The sequence below is a fragment of the Phoxinus phoxinus genome (assembly GCF_949152265.1).
Source record: "Phoxinus phoxinus genome assembly, chromosome: 6".
Classification (NCBI taxonomy): domain Eukaryota; kingdom Metazoa; phylum Chordata; class Actinopteri; order Cypriniformes; family Leuciscidae; genus Phoxinus; species Phoxinus phoxinus.
In genome coordinates this window covers 8174530-8197310 of record NC_136881.1, presented here as the reverse complement: position 1 = coordinate 8197310, position 22781 = coordinate 8174530, and the positions used below count along the sequence as shown (strand labels likewise).

At 36.7% G+C, this 22781-nt stretch overlaps 2 protein-coding genes across 4 annotated transcripts; one reads left to right on the top strand and one right to left on the bottom strand.

Moving 5' to 3' along the window:
• Nucleotides 1–4421: 4421 nt before the first annotated feature.
• Nucleotides 4422–16830, top strand: LOC306999867 (FERM domain-containing protein 7). 2 transcript variants are annotated; one of them, XM_079614952.1, is made up of 12 exons: nucleotides 4422–4727; nucleotides 7359–7463; nucleotides 8082–8124; nucleotides 9189–9267; nucleotides 9364–9461; nucleotides 9579–9693; nucleotides 9841–9988; nucleotides 10145–10240; nucleotides 10846–11009; nucleotides 12088–12156; nucleotides 14201–14276; nucleotides 14350–16830. In XM_079614952.1, the coding sequence occupies exons 1-12, from the start codon at nucleotides 4599–4601 to the stop codon at nucleotides 15394–15396; spliced, it is 2169 nt and encodes a 722-aa protein (XP_079471078.1). In that variant the 5' UTR covers nucleotides 4422–4598; the 3' UTR covers nucleotides 15397–16830. The 2 variants fall into 2 exon arrangements, with proteins under 2 accessions (XP_079471078.1, XP_079471079.1); XM_079614953.1 differs by lacking the exon at nucleotides 12088–12156 and having other exon boundaries at nucleotides 14350–15532.
• pip4p1b (phosphatidylinositol-4,5-bisphosphate 4-phosphatase 1b) lies at nucleotides 16248–22461 on the bottom strand. 2 transcript variants are annotated; one of them, XM_079614969.1, is made up of 8 exons: nucleotides 22157–22388; nucleotides 20740–20930; nucleotides 20519–20625; nucleotides 19937–20042; nucleotides 19765–19817; nucleotides 19583–19673; nucleotides 19306–19485; nucleotides 16248–16314 (listed from the first exon to the last, which is right to left on the bottom strand). In XM_079614969.1, exons 1-7 carry the CDS (start codon nucleotides 22257–22259, stop codon nucleotides 19342–19344), a joined length of 795 nt encoding a protein of 264 aa, XP_079471095.1. In that variant the 5' UTR covers nucleotides 22260–22388; the 3' UTR covers nucleotides 16248–16314; nucleotides 19306–19341. The 2 variants fall into 2 exon arrangements, with proteins under 2 accessions (XP_079471095.1, XP_079471094.1); XM_079614968.1 differs by lacking the exon at nucleotides 16248–16314 and having other exon boundaries at nucleotides 16809–19485; nucleotides 22157–22461.
• Between the last annotated feature and the right edge of the window lie 320 nt (nucleotides 22462–22781).

Genomic DNA, 22781 nt, shown 5'->3' with positions numbered 1-22781 from the left:
ATCTTTGAAAGTCAGCTTTATTACATTCACACAGTTTAAGTTTACTTTTGTGGCCTAAACCAGATCCGCATGCTCATCTGTTTTCACATCATGTATTCTGAGGTTTGCTATCTGTTTCAGATCTGTCTTGGAGGGCACTTACACTTGGACAGATAGCTATCGGATCAATAAAATCCAATTTTAAATACTCCTTTAAAATTTTGACTACAAAAACTATTTGAAGTCGGCATGAAACGGGTGTTGTAATAGTGTCCCTATTGTGACATATATTATATACATGAAACGGCTTCTTAAACAAGAAAAAATGCAGGACGAGACATGATTTTGTCCATCGGGAATTGATGGATCGTTGGATCTGTGTGGTTTGCTATTGCTGTGATCTCATGTGAGTGACAGGTTGTGCCACCCTCACACCAGTAAACACATCATAAGAAAGGAAATTATGAAATACATCTGTCGGACACTAGGTGGCGCCACTTTGCGTTTTGGTTAATAACTCTGGATCCATAAGGGTGGCTAGAAACAAAATTATTGTGTCCTCTGAATCCTTGACATGCTTCATCTAGAATAGAGACCCTCTCATGGCAAGTTATCAAAAATCGGTCAATCGTTTACCAGATATAAGCTAATGAAATATGTGGGTGTGGCCCATTTTCACTAACTGGGAAATACCTTCTGAAGGCAAAGAACAAGCCTAATGAAACTTGGTACACATAGAAAGGAGGACATTTTGTGGACACACATCGAATTGTATCCTATTTCTCCCATATGGGGTGCTACAAAAGAAATTCTTTAATAATGCAATAATCGTATGGTTGATAAAGTTGAAAATTGGTATACATCTTATTTGGTGGCCATTCAAACATATCCTCAATTCTCACTAAGATACATTAAAAAACATGGCCACCAGCAGCCAATCAAATTTCAGCAGCTAATAATGTCAAATCTGAAAGCTTACCATTGCAAAAAAAATTTACATTCATTGACTGTGTAAAAGCGTTTCCTGTGAGTGTTTCTCACAGGTTCGCGTTCAAAGTCTGTGTAGAGAGAACGGTGTCGTCTTAGCAGCGGCCTCTAATTTAATAACTAATGATCCTTGCGACGGAAGTGAATCAATCAAAACTATTTTTAGCTGGAAAATATCTTTATTCAAGAACCGCTATAAAGCCAAAACAGTCTCTGTTACCTTAAATTATCCGTTTATTACTGTAAAGCTGCTTTGAAACAATTCTACACTGTAAAAAAATATTTTCATGATTTGTTATCACAACTTTTTATCTTTTGTCAAATCAACTTTGATAACTAATGTGTGAAGATAACATACTATTTTGAGTTTCTGTCTATTAAATCATTTTTCTTCATTGTATTAACTAAAAATGTTAATTACAACGAACTCAAAATTTTAAGGCAACAAGGTAACTTGCTTTTTTAAGTTAAAGCTACATTTTTTTTTTACAGTGTACATTGTTAAAAGCGCTATATAAATAAAGATGACTTGACTTGACTTAAAACCGAGTAGTATGTGTTCCAAATTTTGTGAAAATTGGCAGCACAGTGGACTTACAACAAGCAGTTTACATTTTTTGCTAATAACGCCACAAATGTGCATGATACATTTAAAATAAACATTTAAAATGACAATTTTTAACTGTGCGTGTCCATTTAAAATTAAGACAATTTTATGTCTAATGTTCTGTGTAGTATTTTTGCAGCATTATTATATTGTAATTTGTAAAAATATGATATTAGTCGATCCATTCATCCATTCTTCAAACCGCTTTATCCTCTGTAGTGTTGTGTTGCTAGTCCATCCCAACATCATAGGCCACAGGTATAAATATAGGCCTATTATATTATGCCCATAACGGAGTGTCTATTTACACTAAGTACAAATAGCCTGACTTGTTGGCAGATGCTATTTACACTAACTCCGCCCACTGACGTCTAGTTGGGCCAGACACAACTCCAGAAGACTCTGGATTGTCAATAGTAGCAATAGTGTCGGTGTAAGGTGCGTGGTAGAAAGTTGAGACGCAAATCGACTCGAGTTCTAAACCGCTTTTTGCCGAACTCGCTCTACTTCCTTTTCCCATCACATATCAGATCAGAAAGGCATTTATTTTTAATCAAAATTAAGAATAAATTCGAAAAGTGGAAATAAAATGTCAAACGTGTGTTGAATAATAAAGTGTTTATCGGTTAGGATTAGGGGTGAATAAGGCAGCATCCATTTAATAATTTTAATAATAATTTACAATCTTGTTATTATTGGATACCGTTTAATGTACAGCAGTGAGGTGCAAATAGTAGGCCTATCTGCCACTATTTATAAGTAAACACAAACAGCATCTAAATACTATTTACACTTTTCGCAAATACAATTCTGCTATTTTAACAGTGTAAATAGAATCTATCACTTTTTCACTTAGTGTAAATATAATCTATTGCAAATAGCCAATTTCTGCAGGCTGAAATAAGTGAATTCCTTTGTAAATGAGTTGACCCTTTTGACACCAGCAAGTATTGCTGCTAACCTGCTTCATCAAACCCTAACTAACATCCACATGCATGGGCCATTTATGCTGCCGATTGTCGCTTGCTATAATATTTTTGATTTTACGCACATTCACTTTAGAATATAAACCACTTTCTGACTTTTAAAAATAGGCCCAATTGTTTTTAGGTTGCAGCAGTTCTGTAGTAAAATGTGACCCTGGATCACAAGAGCAGTCATAGGCTAAGTCGCACGGCTATATTTGTGGCAAAAGCCAACAATATTGGGTAAAATTATCGATTTTTCTTTTATACCAAAAATGGTGTAAAAACCAGAAGTTTCCCCAGAAGTTGTGTGGAGTTTGCAGGTTAAGGTGGTCGTATAGAGACATTACCTCTTAACCGCAGTACACGGGCCTCAGAATACACGGTGGAAAACACACAGGCCGACAGACAGGTGCTCGGAAAATCAAACAGGGCCGGTGGTGATGATGATGATGATGTGTGATGGAACAGTAGCAGCTGGTCAGCAGAGCTCCGGCTTCAGCTCCTCTTACAGGTTCCGCTTCGCCGTATCAAAACAAGAGATTACATTCACCTGCCGAGGAATACAGAGCACAAAAGGTGAGGACGAGAGTTTTTTAAGGGGTTGACATGTTTTAATTAGATGTTTGATGTCTTTGTCCTCGCATAGTTGGACATGCTATTTGCACTGCAGTCAGATGAAAGTACACAACAGTAGCCTATTTGTTTTTACCTGGGTCGTTGCTTAGGAATTCATTAGGAAATACTGCCATCTCATGGCATAAACGATGAGTTGCTGCTGCTGACGTTATTTTTTTGAACCAGACGTCACGGTTGTGTTGTGGTAGCCTCAACCTGTCGTAAACGGAGAAAGATGCTATGCTACCAAAACATAGCCTACGTAGTAAGGTGTAACTTTTTTTTTCTTCCATTTAAAAATTTCAGGGTTTCAGGGTTTATTTTTGTATAGGCACAAAAGACTGAAAATTCCATAGTCCAGAGAAGAAAGATGAATTTCACTGGTTGACCTTTTGTGACAACGTCTAAAAAATAAAAAAAATAAACATTTACATTTTTAAATTAACATTAAAAATGACTGGTCAAAAGTTTGGAAATATTACTGTTTTTGAAATGAGTCTCTAATGTTCATCAAACCTGCATTTATTTGATATAATGTCAATATACTTTACATTTTTATTTATTTCTGTGATGCAAAGCTTAATTTTCATCAGCCACCATTACCAGTCTTCAGTGTCACATGATCCTTCAGAAATCATTATAATATGCTGATCTTATCTCAGTTATCATCAATTTTGGAAACAGTTGTGCTGCTTAACTTTTTTTGTAACCTGTGATATGCTGATGAATAAAAAGTTAACACGAAGAGCATTTATTAAAAATAGAAATATTTTCTACTAATATAAATCGCTATCGCTTTTTATCAATTTATAACACATCCTTGCTGAATAAAAGTACCCTATTGATTTCTTAAAGAAAAAATTGACTGACCCCAAACTTTTGACCAGTATGTAGCCTAGCCTGTATTGTTACAAAATATTTATATTTTGAATAAATGCTGTTCTTTTAAACTTTTTATTCATCAAATAATCCTTAAAAAAGTATCACAGGTTACAAAAAAATATTAAGCATCACAACTGTTTCCAACATTAATAATAAATCAACATATTAGAATGATTTTTGAAGTATCATGTGACACCGAGGACTTCAAATTCAGCTTTGCATCACAGAAATAAATTAGATTTTAAAGCATATTAAAAATAAAGCACCATTATTTTAAATTGTAATAATAGTTCACAATACTACAGTTTTTTTTCTGTATTTTTGATCAATACTTGTGTTGATTGTAACGCGTGTGGTGTAGATGCTCTGCACTGAGATCAGATGCAGGAGTGCTGCTGATGCTGCTCAGTTTAAGAACAGGATGCGTGAACAGTCGTCACGAGACCACCGCGCGCTACTCCCTCACTACAGCATCAAACCGATAATGATCCACATTATGGACACTCTGTCCTTTATTTAAATGAAAAAAGTGTGGCGTTTAAACCCTAAAGGTGCAGAAGATGGGGGATAAGTTCGAGTTGCTGAAGACACCTGTCAATAGGACAGCTGCGCGGAAGAAGAACAAGAACGAGAAACTGCGATTACGCGTCATCTTCTTAGACGACAGCGAGAGAGTTTTCGAGGTGGAGGTGAGAAATAATATATATATTTATAAAGAACGGGGCAAGTTGTCACAATGGGGCTATGTCTGAGGTAACTATAAGGTCCGCAAACGCTTGTTTTCTATAATGATTTTGCATGCTGATTTCAAACACCTTTTTTTTTAAACCTACGGTTTAGGTTTGAAAAAAAAAATTTTTTTGTGAATTTTGTCTCCATACTAACATCCAATAGCATTTTTATATATTGCCTATATATTGTGTAAACAAATAAATAATAAAACCACACCGGAATGCATTTAGACATAGGTTCAGCTGCATAAGAGTTTAACTGAATGTAATCTAGACTAGTTTTCATAAATATCAGGTTGGGGCAAGTTGCCACATTCATATTTATTTGTTTCTTATATAGTAGTTTGATATCTGTACGTTACATTTTTCACTTAGGCCTATGTTTGATCAATTGTTCAAAATTGTTTGAGTTTAAATTTTACCCCATGTGACAACTCTATTGAGGCATGTTGTCAGTAAAAAAAGACAGAATGTGTTCAGTGAACTGTATTTTTATTTTTATGGGAAATAAAAGTGTAGCTTTTTTTTTGTGCCTGAGACTGAGAGCTATTTGGCAATGGCTTTCAAAAAAATAACCCTAGCCTGTGAAATGTTCAGTGAAGTAAAAAGTGTGACAACAAGCCCGGTCTAATAACATTTTGTAATGTTACTTTCCCTGTCTATTAAATAATCGCTGAACTGAAGTATGTGTAGCTGGTAACACGGACGATACATATTTTTGATGTTTAATATGTTTGCAATAATCTCTTTTAAATCAAAGTTTCCTCATTTAAAAAGTAATTCTTTAAAAATCCCTAAAACAGGCTATATTCTTTGTCAACACATCATCCTTGTGGTCTAGTTTGTGTGTGTGTGAGGGTTTCTCTCACTTTTGCTGTGTTTTGCTTGTAAAGGAGCATCATTTCATGTCCCATTATCTGCTTGCTGCTTCTGCTTCATGGGGGATGCTCTGTGTGTATGTGTGTGTGTACGTGCCTGTGGGTTTTGCACAGCACAGTCTTGTCCTACCAGTCAGAAAAAGCAGGTGAGATATAAAGTCAGGGTGGTGGGGAGATGGACCGAAAAAAAGGAAAGAGAGTGAGTGAATCAGTGAGTGAGTGAGTGAGTGAGTGAGAGAGTTAGTGCCCGTGAGGCATGTGTGTGTCTGAATAGGGGTAAATATCATGGCCTACACCGAACAGAAGCTTGTCCTGGCCTCATTCCAGAGAGCACGCCAGCATTCCCCTACACCCTCGGGCAAAATAGGCAATTAGTATAGAGGCAGTGAAAAATACAAGAAATCGGAGAGAAAGATGTCAGGTTGTGGAGAGATGATCCGTTGTTTTAATCGATATTTGGTCAACAGAATGTAATTTCAGCATTTTAGTGGTGCTTGCTATTATTGTTTTTTAATACTGAGGTTTCAGGTTTTTCTTTATGCGTATTAAATAATGACATGAATGATACCTTAGATTATGTGGCTTGTTGATGAGAGCTGTGCTAGAAAATACTTAAAAACAGGTAAAATATCTTGTACATTTACATTAAAAGAGGGAAATATCTGGTGACCAGGCTGTTTTAGTAACCGACCAGCCAGAGCATCTAGCAAATGCTTGAATACAGGTGACTACCAGTGTTAAAAGGCATTTTCGTTAACTGAAATTAATCTGAAAAACAATAAAACATAAATATTAGAAGTTACAACTTGAAAAACTTAAACGAAAAATAGAAATATTGCCTTGGTAACTAAAATAAATAAAATAATTAGTACTTAATGACGAAAGTACATAAATTAATGAACAAAAGCAAAGTCAAAATATGAATAAATACTATAATAGCATATAAATAATTATAAAATAGCATCACTACCCACAACATTCTGGCATAATGATGGCAACTTCTGCATGGACAAGCACAAGTCACATTTTCTGTTTTATTTGATTGTTTTCCTGGATTAAAGTGCATGTTCAATAATGATTCACTGTCGAAAACATCATTTGTCTTGAATAAACATTACAAAAAGCATCATGTCTTCACATATTTACAAAGTATGTATATTCTGACGTAACTTCACCCTGCCGTGAGATTCACAGATCTTTATTTTTGTACTTGTGGTCTATGTTTCAACCTCTCTATCTCACACTTCTTCCTTTAGACTTTATCCCTCTATCTTCTTTTGTTCCTTGTCTTTGACAATATAATGGGGAGGTTATGTGCCCCGCTGTCACGGTAAATACAGGGTTTAGTGACACATCCTCACACACATATGTGCCCACAAACACACTCATCAGATAGCAACCCTGTATTTTGAGGCTGACTCAGTGAGCATCTGACTTCCCCATAATTCTGTTTGAGCAGTTCAGTTGCTGCAGATTCAATTACCAGAGAAAGTTGCTCTAACAACCGCATTCTGCTCAAATCGCATCGCCATCTCATTAACACCCGCATTAAGTAATAGCGATGCAAGAAAGAAGCAAATCTGAGGAGTAATTTCACAGTGACACTGCAGTCACATCAATCAAAAGTAGCATTAATGCTGGCAGCACTGAGACCAGTATAAAATGTCATGTTTAAGCATTCTGTGGTTTATTCTTCTTCATCTTCCTGCAGAGAAAGATTCTGGGATCTGATTTCTTCAATAAGGTGTGTGGTCATCTAAAGCTGCTGGAGAAGGAGTACTTTGGCCTAGAGTTCCGTCACCATACTGGCAGCTTTGTGAGTCCTTTGACCTGCCAATGATGTCAATGAGTTATAACATAAACAGCAGAGTCTTGCTCTTAAAGGAATAGTTCACCCTAAAAAAAAATAAGCATGCTGTCATCATTTGCTCACCCTTATGGAACACAAAAAAAATACATTTTCAATAATAGTTGGTCATGGGATTTAGAACTTTTAAGGATGTAAAAGCATCATAAAAGTGGCCCATATGATTTACGCTATATTACGCTATAGCTTTCCATAATGAACTGACAAAAATTATAGCCATTTTCATTGAAGATTTTTAAAATCTGCCAAACTCTCTGCAGTGGCTTCATGTGAGAAGTAGCGATGACCTATAGAGTGTGAGTTTTTTAATGGGTTTATCCAGTTCAAACTGAACTGAGTTGGTCACAAATCAAAATTGATTAGTGATCTCATTATCAGTGAATAATGACTTTACATTCAGTCTGTAGAAAATACAAAGCTACATCAGGTTAAACAATGACAGCATTTTTATTTTTGGGTCAACTGTCCCTTGAAATAGTTGCTTTATCCACACTTGTCAAATGGAGATGTGTATGCTGCAATAGGAAATTAAATCATATGTCTTTTTTATCAATGTTTATTATACAGGCCTGGCTTGAACTCCTGAAACCAGTGGCTAAGCAAATCAAAAGTAAGTTTTCTAGTGGTCGTCTTGTGTCAAGGTCCACTTGATTAATTTTCAATTGATTATTTGTTCAGCAAATGCTTGTTAACTTATGCTAACTTATAATACTGGTGAATGGTGTGCCAATTTTTGTCAAGTTTTATTGGCGAAGAAAAAGGATTTAGAGGTCAAATTTATACACTTAATATTTTAGGATATCTGCTATCTATATAAATTAGAATAGAGCATCTGCAACATTGGGCCATAAAATCATTCATTCATGAGCCATTTCAGTTGCATCCAACTCTTAGTGATTCTATGGGTCATCACTTCCCATACGCGAGAGACTGTCCGTCAATTTACTTGGCAATGATTTTTCTGGGATAGGTCACAGGGTCTTCCCCAACCCCATTACATGGCTTGGGACTCACACACACATATACACACACACCTATGGACACATTTTTAGCTTCTCCAATTCAATTATACTGCATGTTTTTGGACTGTGTGGGAAACTGGAGCACGGAGGAAACCTACGCAGACACAGCGACTCGAACCAGGAAACCTCCTTGCTGTGAGGCGACAGTACCCATCCGCAAGTACCTAAACCACCTAGACAGTACCTAGACAGTACCTAAACCACCTGGGCCATAAATGGGTCATCTAAAGTTATTTAGAAATCCAACTTGCCCCAAAACACTTTGACATAACACTCATTATACTGGACATGTAGAAAACTCCACGAACAGCTAAAAATGCTGCATGTCAGCAGCATTTTTTGCAAATGAACACTTTTTAAAAATACATTAAAATACTGTATCTTGTGAATGTACCCCCTGGCACATCTTACCCCACTTTCTAGATGCTTTCTGTATCCCCTCATATGAATATGTGGTCTCAGAAGTTAGTATTCACCAATTACTAATTCAGTTTTTTCCCTATAGATTAACGTTTTTATTTACCATCCCAGATGCTTACCCATTAACTATCACTGTCCACTTGATCCTTTGCCTTTAGTTAATATTAAAATTATTAATAAAGCAGATTTAATGCTATGTTTTGGGTCAAATAAGATTGTGTACTTCCCATAGATACCAGTGATGTGGCGTTCCATTTTATAGTGAAATTTTTCCCTCCTGACCCAGGACAACTGCAGAGAGGTTTAACCAGGTAGACCACAAGCACATGATTATCTGATATATAGACTGATAAATAGATGGTAATAGGTGATATGAGTTCAGTCTGACTGCTGCCTCTTTTATACAGGTATCTGTTTGCCCTTCAGATCAAACAGGATCTGTCAAATGGCAGCCTCACCTGTAACGACAACAGCGCCGCCCTGCTGGTCTCTCATATACTGCAAGGTAGCTCCTTTTATCTCATTGAAAGTTTACATGCCATCAAATTACAAAGCTTCCAAATCTTATCAGTTTGATTATCATATACACTTTACGGTTTTCCCTCTCTATTCCACTTTGTAGCAGAAATTGGGGATTATGATGACGAGTTGGATGCTCATCATCTTGAAAATAAGCAATATGTACCAAACCAGGAGTACTTGGACCACAAAATCATTCGCTTTCACAAAAAGCACAGGTAACACACAGCTACACACCATACAAGCATACCAAAATGATATTTCCATTAACATGCAGCTCTTATAATGTACAGTATGCCATGACAGATGTCTAATTGAACATCTTTAATTTTGTCCAATTAACCTAATTTGGATTTTGGTGACAGAGGTCACACTCCTGGTGAATCAGATGTGCATTTGCTGGAGGTTGCCCGCAAAATGGACATGTACGGGATCCGCCCTCACCCTGCCCATGATGGAGAAGGCATGAGAATCAACCTCGCTGTCACACATATGGGGGTACTCGTTTTTCAGGTACTGTACAAAAATATATGCTTAAACTTAAATTAAGATTAACGCACAATTTTAAAGACGCATCAGAACAAATATACACAACAACCCTAAATGCAGCTAAGAAATATAAACTGTCTCTTACATGTTTAAATATTTAACATCTTATACCGTTATCAGGGAAACACAAAGATCAATACCTTCAGCTGGGCCAAGATCCGTAAGCTGAGCTTCAAGAGGAAAAATTTCCTTATCAAACTCCACACTGAAACTGGGGTGAGACACAAACAATCACTCCTTTACGACCACTGTTTGCAAACTGGGGAGAAAAAGAATTCAATAGTTCCTCTGCAACACTTGAAATTGTATTTCTCTTCATATATTATATCTGCAACATTAGTGCTGACTTCTAGATTTACATTTAGTCATTTAGCATACGTTTTTATCCAAAGCTGGCAGACTTACAAATGAGGAACAGCAGAAGCAATTTATCATGAGAGAGACAACAATGTGATAGAAAAGAAAGATAAACCACATAAAAAAAGCAGGCAGATGCACAACTTTTGTTTATCCTCTTAAATAGCACCAATACATTTAAATGTACATGTAGGCAGAGGCTTCTACATTGCATTCAAGGTACACATTTGATCAGTTCATGCATTCCCTGGGAATCAAACCCATGACTTTGATGTTGCTAGCGGAGGCCTCTACTCTTGAGCTACTGGAAGGGAAAATGAAAAAAAGAAAAGAAAAATATTTTATATTTATTAGTATTTAGTATTAGTATTATCTGAAAGCATAAAAAAGCTCATTTTAATTTGAGTCTGAAAATGCTTTAACAATCTTAATATGTCATTCACTCAACTCCAACTGTATTTTAGCCTTCGCGGAGGGACACTGTTGAATTTTCCATGGCCAGCAGAGATGTGTGTAAGGCGTTTTGGAAAATGTGTGTGGAGTATCACACTTTCTTCAGACTTGCTGAGGAGCCCAAGTCACATCAAAAGTCCATTCTGTCCAGCAAAGGATCCAGTTTCAGATACAGGTGTGTGTGTGTGTGTGTGTGTGTGTGTGTGTGTGTGTGTGTGTGTGTGTGTGTGTGTGTGTGTGTGTGTGTGTGTGTGTGTGTGTGTGTGTGTGTGTGTGTGTGTGTGTGAGAGAGAGAGAACGACTTTAGATATGTGGAATGCAATAAGAAGCCCCAGTTGTCTAATATCTTCCATGAACCCTCTGAGAGTGTGTATTGAAGATATTAAATAGAGCAGTTCTAATCTTTTTTTCTGAACACACAACTAGGCGACATTACATGTGTCTAGCGATATGACAAAGTTGAGAATAGTTTAACTTGATGCAAATGAGCAGCAATGTGGTGACATGATCAGATATTATAGTTGAATGAAGGCAAGATTAGTGAGTGATCTTACTCTTCTATATGATGTGTCTCTGTCCACATGCATGAAAAATTATGTGTAGAAAACCGTATCAGAAACTGTCAGATTGATTCATCTATAGAAATATTCATTTTGTTCAGGTCATGATGCATCATGGACAGCTGGATTTTATATACACAAGAGAACATTCATTTTCAGCAGAATTATTGTAGATTTATTGAAAATTATTGTAGAAATAGAATAGTATATTTTTCTTAATATTAAACTGATAAAAAATAACAGAAAAGACTTTTACATTATTATTATAAAAAAAATTTATGCAACACATCTGTTTTCAACATTGATAACAATGATAAATGTTTCTTAAGCACAAAATCAGAATTTAAATTGTAATAATATCTCACAATATTACCCTTTAACTGTGTTTTGATCAAATAAAAACAGCCTTGGTGAGCACAAGGAAACTTTTTTTCAAAATATTACAAAATCTTACCAACCCCAAATATTTGAAAGGTAGTGTATACCAGCCTATTAGTGAATCATTTTTCAAAAGCCCTGGCCAGTTATGCAACCCACAAATAACGTTAGGACATCCAGTGGCAGGGAATCCAAATATTCAAGAAAATCACTCTCAGTGTGAACTAGACTTGATGAGATTCTTTTTGCACCATGCACCTCAGCAACAATTGTCTTGTAAAAATATTTTTTCTGCTTTCGGTTCTGTTATTGTAGTGGCAGGACACAGAAGCAACTTCTTGAGTGTGTGGGCTCTGGAGGCAAGAAACATTTGTCTTTTGAAAGGTAAGATGTTATGTTGGGTTTTGTTGAGAAAACATTTCTGCATACATTTTGTGTGTGATTTTTTTTTTCTGTGCCACTGGTGGGACTAAAGGTAATAGCAAAAAATATATGTAATGGTTTCCTAAACACTCTTGCAGTATTCTATTTGATTATACAATTAGGTAGCTTTACAGTAACTAACACCACTGGTTGGGTCAACATTACTATATTGAGCCACTCAAACTAAGCACAATTCTCAAAACCTACAACATCATGGACAGACAAATGATGACCACTCCAAGTCCAAAAGTACACATCAAGTGCACCATTTGGGACAGGAACCAACAGAGCAATGTTAAAAGCACCACAAAGTTTACGTCTTTTGGGAAAGTCAACCTACAATTGGTTTAAAGTTGTCTCTGAACATTAAACTGAGATGCGTTTTGACATTTTCCCCTTTAATGCTCGGTACACATTGTGCGATTTTGGGGTGTCTCAGATGAAAGATGACCAATCCTGGTGATTTCTGAGGTCAAAAATGTCCCTAGCCATGACTGTACCTCTATTCTCCTCTTTCACTTCCTCTTCTCTTTTCAGCGCACATAAAAACCACAATTGCCAAAGTGCGGTTCATTTTGCTCTATTTGTTTACCACTAGCGCATGCTGATGATGTGTTAGTCTTTTATAATGATTCATTTTATAATGAATAACGATTCTGGTGTCAACATCATACAATCTACATACATGTCGTACCCAAGTTTATAAGATCCATGTCTTACAGTGTGATTTGTAATGATCTTGTAGGATTGCCGGAATTGCACAGTCTATATATTTTTTATTATTTTATTATTTTTTATTTATTTATTTATTAAAGTGTCTTGCACTTACATGCCCAGCCCGAATAGGCTTAAAAAACACTAATGACAAAAAACAAACATAATACATCAAGATTACCATTAAACAAAAAAACATAGGACGATGACCATCATACACAATACATTACCATCATTTTCACAATATAAACAAACAAAACAAGACACGACAACGTCAATTTAGGCCAGTATATAAATTCCTTTGCCTAAGTTTCCACGCCTTTTCCACATATCTAGCCAAACTATAGAATTCATTTTCAAAGAGCCAATTCAACATATCCCCATCCGTCATCCAAAACAAATCAGGCTTTTTATATTGAATTCTCTCAAACATACCCATTCTTAAATCATGATATAATGGGCAAAAAAAAAAAAAAAAAATGCCATTCATCCTCAACAATCATTAAATCACACAAAACACATAATCTGTCCTCTTCTGGAACACCTTTGTAGCGCCCCACCTCGATCTGCAAGGGCAACACCCCAGCTCTGAGCTGGGCACACAAAGACCTCTGTACTCTGGTTAACCAACATTTGACATAAGGCTCTGTGGAGTAATCATTTTTAAAGTGAACATAACTTCTCAATTTGGGCTTATTTAACACCTGCCATTGCCATTGCTCTTTATAAGAATTAAATAACAACTGCCTGACCTAGAGATATATCACCTTGTAAAGTATTTGTAAATATATACTGTGATTTTACTGATGAAAGTATTCCAAGGACCTCCATTGACCAAGGATAATTGTGAGCTTTATCCCAATCAAAAACTTTCCGAGTAAGTCTATCTTCAGGTAATTTTATAAAACGATTCCATAATCTTATTACTTCCACCTTTTGTTTCACCATACAAGGCTCCCAACCCATATCTCCCTCTAGCGCAGCTCTAGTAGTGAAACTGTGCACTCCAAGGAAACACCTCATGGCCCTGCTCTGCAGTCTATTACATTCAGGAGCATCTTCGAAGCCCCAGACCCCAGCTGCATAAAACAAAATAGAACCCACCATACTGTCAAACAGCTGGGTAAATGTTGAATAACTTATTTCAGGGCAAAGTTTCATCCTATTAATCATCCTATCATTCATCCTATAGCAGGCATAAGTTACAAGAATAGATTCTTTAGGAAATTGAACCGTGCTGTATGGGTTTGTTTTTCATCGTATCTACAGCCTGTTTTGTACTTTTTTTCAGAAGTTACTACAAGTCTGAATATGACACTCGACAGTGCAGATCCTCTCCTGACATACTGACTGACGTCTCTAAGCAGGTATTGTACTTTTTTCTTACATTTCAGATGTGTATTTGAAATCCACATGTTCTCACGTTTCTTTCTCACATAGCTGTACGAGCATCTACCTCCTAGCCAAACTGTTGCTGGGCAACAGAGTGAACAGACAGGCGTAGCAAAGCGCAGCCTATCTGCGATGGAAGTCATGTTCACTAATGAGCTTGAGCGATCCAGGCCCTTGTCAAGAAATCCTGCCTTCTCAAGCAACTCTGCCTCGCCCAAGCTTCGTTCCCTGTCTACATCAGGAGTAGAACATCGTGGTAGAGGAGCCCAGAGACTGAAGGCAAAGAGACGATTGTCTCCTAACGCCCAGCATCTCGTGCTCCTTTATCCTAACGCGCCCCACCTCCAGTTCCACCCTGTGCTGCCCACTTTCCCACTCACCACTCACCCTTACCTATTGCAAGACCATACGTCTTCATCCCTAGACCGCCTCCCTCAAACCTATCACAACCATGTGCCTCTGCAATACTTTCCCAGAAAAATTGCCCACTCGTCCTTGCCGTCCTCTTGCTTGTCGCCACAACTTCAGATGCAGCAGGAAAGGCTCCGTCCTGGCCTGGGATTAGCCGAATCGAGACTGTACCCCAGAGGACTAGGGCTGAGGGCTGGTTTGAATAGGAAGCTGGACATGAATAGAGTGGAAGCAGGCCATTACAGCGACGACTCCTCCTTTCAGACCGGCTTGCCGCGCCGAGCCTCAAGCCAACCAGACTTCAAACTCCAGCGACCTACACTTGCCTCAAACGCAGCTGCATACGCATCCGAGTATCGCCCGCTGGGATATTATCCACACCTTTCTCGACACCAGATTCCTGCCAGGCCCACCTACCTTCCTCTAAGTCCTGCGCCTCTCCCGGAAAGACCCACTTCTTTATGTGTACTCGGCACAGGTAGTTATAGTGATTCGGATTCAGACACCTTCTACCCATACTTTCCTGCACTGGGTAAAGTGGTAAGTTCTGGACCACTGGCACGCATGCGCTTCTCTTCTGGAAGCCTCCAACTTGATGAAGAGGATGGAGAGGAAGAGGACTCTGATTGCCCGAATGATCAGGAAAACACAACTATTACCACTGTTAAGGTGATGAAGTTGTAGTAGCCATGCTCAGAATGTTGGCCCTGAATGATGGGCTCAACAAATAATATAAACTGTTAAGGCCTGCAGACATTGCACTCTCAGAAGAAATGGTACAAATCTGTCATGGGGCATTACCCTTTCCAAAGGTAAAAAGGGTACTACCCCAGTGACAGATTTTGTACCTCTTTTTCTGAGAGTGTGTGTTAGTAACAAAAACAGAGGGACACATTATTCATCAGGTGACATAAGGTAATATTTCTGTAAATAAGAAAAAAGTCAATTTGCATCTCTGATGTAAGGCGCTGTTTACACCTGGTATTAAGATGTGTTTTGGTCGATCGGATCACAAGTGGAGGATGCTAAATAAAATGTGGTTGAATGTGTTTGAACAGCCACAAAAGACCACCAACTCTCCGCCTACTGATTTAATGCGCGCTGTAGCCAGATGGGATTTACGCTTTGTAGACCAAAGACCCAAGTTTGGTTTGAAGACGAAAAACGTACCAAGCACAATTTTTCTAATACACACACAGCGTTCGGTGTGGTCTTGCGGCTATCAGGGCAGAAACAAAATCATCAAGCATCATGCTCTCCGCGTGGTTTTCCGTCGTCTCCGTGTCCATTAGATCGAAAGATCTGAAAAACCCATACATTTACCCGCCCATTGAGTCTCCCCTTGAAGAAATCAGGACAAAAGTGGTTGAAAGTGGGCAAAGAGACCGATTAAAACACAGGTGTAAACGGGCATGTGTCTGCCTCGTCTACTTGTGATCCAATCGACCAAAACGCATTTTAATACCAGGGTTAAACAAGGCCTAAAGTTATATTTTGTTGTAAGCTGCTGTGAATTTATGTAAATTTATAGTTCAACCTGATATGAAAATTCTGTCATCATTTACTCACCCTAATGTCCTTCCAAACCTGTTGGGCTTTCTTCTGTGGAGTACAAGAAGAAAAGGATGAACTGGATCGAACAGATACCTGAATGAATCATTCAGAATGGTTGAAGTGGATCAACTGATTGAAAAGATCCGACTCAAAAGACTCAAATAAATCAGACATGAAAAGACTTGCTAAGATTTCCTTCAAAACTGTGTTGGGTGGAATTTGAGATAAGGTTCCGTAAACGATGACTAAAGTGTATTGGGTAAACTATATCTTTAATTATCATTATTTCATAAAATGTACTAACCGTGTACTGAGTGACTAATCATTCTGTGGTGATTCTGAGTAAATCTTAATTTTCAGGAAACATAAAGCCAAGTCCATGTTTAAGTAACTAATAAAAACGGATTTTGGTATAGCTAAAAATTAAAACAGATTATCATATGTTTGTATGGGATTGGGAAAACACTAGCAATTCTTTTTTTGACATTTGTCCTACCAGTAATATGTATTTAAAACATTTTTGCAAGGATGTGAAATTTTGTCAATAAATTAGGTATGTAATTTATTGCAAAGTCAAGCTCATTTAACACTACAAGGTTCAGTTGAATGTTTGCATTTTAACCTTATTCAAGTATAACCACTCGCACACATTTCATTTTGCTTAAAGTGCATGCTAATAATTACACATTTAAAATTTCTTTATTCATATAATTTCTTTTGCGTTTTCAACCTACAACCTTTAGAAAATGTTCTGAACATAGTCCCCGGAAAAGAAAGTACACCCGTAACAGTCAGATCGAAAAGGAGTCGCAGGAAAAAAAGTCCATACATGTTATAAATAGGCTAATGTTAATCTAACATTACGTGACAACCATCACATAACATTGTACTATAGCATTCTTTTTTGAAGGGAATTCTCATTCAGTTTTATTGCTGTAGCTCAAACTCAAGTGCATGAACTGATAAAATGTATACATTGTATGAATGCACTGCAAGTCGCTTTGCATAAAATTCATAAATGTATTTAGCCAAAAAGATCATCAGGATTTGATTGACCTTAACATTGTACTCACTGAATCACTATAGCTTGGAAACTTACCCGACAAATGAGTTTCAGCTGTTTTTTTATTATGTTTTATCTGCTGTCATAATTTTGTAAACGGTCAGAACCCCTAACACACATACAAATACTCAGGAATTGTTAAAACTTTTTAGTCACAAAAGAACATACAAAAATGATCAACAACAAAATCAACAATGACAAGGATAGGATCCATTACCGCATTAAAATGTAGTGCAACTACATATACTGTATATACAAAAATTAAACAAGTAAATGCACAGTACAACTGCACAATCATGTAAACAAATCAACACAAAAATAAAATATTACTGGTCACTTCTGCAATTCACAGAATAGGTATAGGCCTACGTATTATAGTATTAGTATTAATATATATCTGTAATCTCCATTAAGCGTGCAGTGCAAAGAGTTCATTTCAGCTGGAAATGAGTCTATGCGATTGGTCAGCTCAAATACATTTACATCTCATTACAATCAGAAAAAACATGCAGAAATTGTTCCTTTAGGAGTACAACGCCGTCACTGCGGGGTAAAACCCTTAAAGGGACAGCTTTGTACCTTATTTAAGGGTCTAGCAATACCTTAAGGGTACATATAACTACTCTAAGGTACTAATGTGCATATTTTAGGGGTAATACAAAGTACTGGCCCAGTGACAAGCTCTTGTACCCCTAAAAGTACAAATTATGCATATTTTTTTCTAATAGTGAAGATATAAGTTAATCACTTCAATGCTCCTTGATGAATATTTACATTCATCAGCATTTGAAAGTTTACACAGATTGTGTCTCTTTTAGAAATAGTCAAAATTAATAATAATCTCTGCCTGTAATCTACTGGGTAATGCCACAATTATTAATAGCATACAAGGTAGACGGTTTTAATACAGCTATATAACTATAACCACAGGCAGGTACAAATAATAAGCAGCGATGCTTGATTTAAAAAACAGCATCAACAATAGTAACATATGGATCATTAGAATAGAAATCTCTAAAATCTCTGTAATATTGCATGGTGTCAGTTGTGAACATTTTTTAGTTAGTAAGCAAAGCATAATTTGGTGCCTAAGCTGTTTTTGAGGGTGAGGATAGTGAGATATGCTGAATGCTGTAGGAGGAAAAAGAGGAAGGTAAGGGTTTGGTCTAAGCCTGGGCCACAGACATTCAGATTCAATGCGATCCATGGAAAAGCAATAAAATACATTGAAAGAATAAATCAACTTCATTGTTGCCTATGATTCAATCTATAGCACATCCCTGACATTAAAAAAATAGCTTTTTTGCCTTTTCTTCTAAACCATCCACATGCTTCAGTGTGTTTTCATTTCCTTTTTCTCATTCATACCCTACAACTTTCAATAAAGCTACAAGCTTAAAATCCTCTATATATGACAATATTTGCTTTAATTATACATATGTTACCGGCTATAACAACAGAGCACACTGTCATGTGAGGCACTTACAAGTTCTGTCAGCAATTCAGCCACAATCTCATTCTAACTATAATGCTTCTGTATATATGTGTGATACCACAATGAAGTCAATTCACAGGGCAAAAATAAAAAAAATGGCTGTTTCAGCAGTTACTGATTCTGCAACTAAACTAGAAGTTCTTGTCCTACTGACAATGCAGAAATATTTTGTTTCTCTATGCGCTTTTTAAGTGTGCAGTGTTTAGGAAGCGGGTTCCCATTAGGAATGTGGACAGATTGGGTTTGAAATTTTAATTATTTGGATGAAAAGTGGGCTATACTTTACCCCAAAAGGAATTAAAATAATAATTTAATTATTTGTTTAGTATTTTGGCCTATTGAATTTTATTTTGCATTGATTTTAGGGGGAAATATGGATTTTTACTGACAGTTCTTCACTCATTTAGACAGAGCATCTCTCCATTAACATCCCCTTTGGCTTAGTTTTCTTTTTTCACTTGGACTTATTCTCGTCTCTTACACTTCATCTCGACCTCCTGCTCCTCATCGCTCTCTTCTATGAGTAGTCGTGCAGCGGTTCACTGATTTTCATGCAGGCCCAATGTAGGGCTCTGACCAAAGTGATCAGCACCAGGAGAATTAAGAATACCCAGGATACATAAATCCCCTTATATTGCCGTGCATTCAACCACGTACCAGCCTACAGAGAAAGAAAGGGAACAGAGTAAAGATACTTCCAGGCATTCTGAAATGGCAACTCTTTGAAATAGCGAACTCTAAAATGCTTTTATTCTTACAATCAATCCCGCAGTCGTTATGACGAAGATCAAACACAATATGAAACATCTCAAACTCCGCTTTCTAGGGTACCTCTGGCCGATCGATGAGCTATATTGATGAAAGGAATGGAATTTACTTGTAATCAATGTAAGTGTGTTGTACTAAATAGAGGAAGGTCTATGGATAGTATTTAACATACACTTTTCTGCAGTGTGGACACCGAGACAATGTCCGATCTGTAAATTCTGTCCACTAAATCAACAACAGAAAGATATTATGTTACAGATACAGTATTAAGGCGATTATTAAGGCAAAATGAATCAATAAAGAGATATGAAGTGTTAACTTGTATGAATAAGAAAAGTTCTTACCAGAAAAGTGTTTGCACAGTGTCCACATGAAACTCTGGCACCGCTAGGCTGAGGATTCGGAGTCTCTGCACCCAGATGAACTGGACCTAAATTGATAATTCGCTTACTGATCCCCCCCAAAAAAAGACACACATAAACATTTAAATAACTCATAATTAAAACTAATATTTTATTTGACTCTATTAAAGTCCACTGACAAAAAAAAGAAAAATTCATATTCAATATTCAAAAGCTTGGAGTTTATAAGATTTTTATATATAAAATATATATGTAATATATATAATTTTCTATTAATTTATTATATTTTTACAAATAATTTATTACTATGACAAAGCTGAATTTTCATCAGGAAATCAGGATTTGTTGATGAATAGGAAGTTCTAAAGAACAGCATTTATTTGAAATAACTAAATAAAAGGTATTAATTTATTATTATTTAAAAAAATATTAAACATTAATGTAGTATAATTCAGCTTCATAGTACAGTGTATATATCTGATATCATCAATGTACCATGGTATGTTCCAAATACTGTCTTTAGAGTCATGAATTATGGAAATGTCTCCTTTTAAATTGTCTCACCAGTAAGGTCGAGGGCAGGCGATCCTCTGTGAGGTAACTTTGCAGATGAGAAGACAGTTACACGGACACCTCACATACTTCTTTCCTGCTGGAGCATTCTTTATGGGCTAGATAAATCAGGAAGTGATGTCATGGTCTTTCACTTCAATCTAGTTCAGTTTTCATCACCAGTATGTATGTTTGAGGAATGGAATCCTAAACGGATGTGCTTGTGAACTCACTGTCGCCTCATTGCAGACTCCACATTTGACCACATGCTGGTGGCTTTTGCCCTCCACACTAATAAGCGACTGACACACTCTGCAGCCGATGACGGAGGCACTGCCGCTCTCCGGAGAGCCCACCGGGGAGTACGGTGGAGGAGCCTCTCCCAGCATCGACGAGGGAGGAGCTGACGGGAACGTTGGGAAATCTGGGATGGAAAGAGAGCATGAGAGAGGATGCAAGGCAAACAGAAAGTGAGGTGCCACAAAAAATGACAATGAAATATACAGAACTGGAGATTTTCCTTTGCAATATTATTAACTCTCTCATTGCATGTATTATCAAAGCAATGTTAAAAAAAAAGATTAACTTTTTTTGCATAAAATGGACCTTATTGCTAATAATATTATGCAATAATTTTTTTTATAAATCTTTGTATGTCGTCTGTGACAATAGAAAATAATGAATAAATTATTTATTTATTTAAATATTTGCAGTGAAACAGATGGGTACTTCTTTTACTAACATCAGAAAGCGATAAGAACAATATTATTGAACATTTCCTTTACACATTTTTACACAAAATTAATGTAATAAAGAAAATATACAATTCAGACTTATCGAATCATATCATAATAGACTTTACCCTATAGAAATTACATTCAAACTTTATACAAAGTTTATATAAATTATGAATATAATTAAATGTTAGATAGATAGATGATAGATAGATAGATAGATAGATAGATAGATAGATAGATAGATAGATAGATAGATAGATAGATAGATAGATAGATAGATGGAATATTTAACACCAATAAAAGGTTTATTCAACATAATCCCGTCATTATTACTAGCCATATTAACTATTTTATTGCCATTTTACATTGTGCAAAGTTAAGAAAATGTATCTTCTTTTTTTTTACCACGACGAACAACTGTGTACAAGATGGTTACATGATTTCATTAACATTAATTAGTCATTTTTAAACGTTTATTAATGTTTAGGCTGATGGTCAATAATACTTTGGGCTGATATACTGATAAACCAGAGGGCAAAAATCATGATTCCTTTAGTCATGTGTTTCAGGTGTACTGTAATCTGGCACTAATCTACTTGTGCTGTGCTTGGGATAGGCAGATAACAGATTAGTGCAAATTAAATCACATAATCGACATATGTTGATCTGCGTACAGTGACACACTTTAGGCTCTATATAAGTCACATTGAAATGAATAGGGGATTCTAAATAGTTTTGCTCCACAGCATGTGAGCGTGGGCATCATCACAGGGGCGATTGGACGCTCCAGTGTAACTGATCGAATAGAAGCATAAGTTTATTTTTGATTAAGATGCCCAAACATGCTGTGTAGTGTAGGTACACTGCTCGATAGGGTTTTAGACACTGTCAATGCGGATCAGGTTTGACTCACTCTGTGGTTTGGTCAGCGGTCGGTAGGTCTCCTCTACCGGTGACAGCCCGTTCATTCCATCGCGACTGTCCGACAGCAAAGGCGATCGCTCACCGTCAGCCATGTCGTAAACGAGCACAAGTCCGCAAAAAAAGCACGCTGTGGATGTTTGCTGCTGGTAAATGTTCTCACGAACTAGAGCAAAAGTGATACGTGAAAGTAAAGCTCCAGGAAGCGTCAGATAATCACATGATTTCTGCTACCAGGAAGTCTTCAACAAAAATAACAACACAAGCGCGTGATCGCGGATTCGGCCAATTAGCGACGAGATCACAAGGATTGAAAAAATTATATAATCCCGATTTAATTAGCTCTCACTCATTTAGATGTGCTGTGCTTCAAGTGAAATATTAATGTTCACCGCTCCCTACACACAGCTTTTTAAAAGCTACCTGTATTAGAGACTGTTAAATATTATGAGCTTATGAACTAAATCATTTTAATTACAGCTTTAATTTATTATTCTGTCATTACAAAGATCAGAACTAGCTTTACCACACACACATATAAAACATTCCTGCCATTCAAATCATTTAAAAAAAAGATCTCTAAATGCCTCTATTATTATTGTAGACTTCCTGAATAA

Bases quoted from the DNA above. Each gene is read 5' to 3' on its own strand.
- LOC306999867 (XM_079614952.1), top strand. From the start codon at position 4,599: ATGGGGGATAAGTTCGAGTTGCTGAAGACACCTGTCAATAGGACAGCT. The intron at 9,989-10,144 runs GTACTGTACAAA...TACCGTTATCAG, and splicing joins TGGGGGTACTCGTTTTTCAG to GGAAACACAAAGATCAATAC. The intron at 12,157-14,200 runs GTAAGATGTTAT...ACTTTTTTTCAG, and splicing joins AAACATTTGTCTTTTGAAAG to AAGTTACTACAAGTCTGAAT.
- pip4p1b (XM_079614968.1), bottom strand. From the start codon at position 22,259: ATGGCTGACGGTGAGCGATCGCCTTTGCTGTCGGACAGTCGCGATGGA. The intron at 20,931-22,156 runs GTGAGTCAAACC...TTTCCATCCCAG, and splicing joins ACCGCTGACCAAACCACAGA to ATTTCCCAACGTTCCCGTCA. The intron at 19,818-19,936 runs GTAAGAACTTTT...TTGTTGATTTAG, and splicing joins ACTGTGCAAACACTTTTCTG to TGGACAGAATTTACAGATCG.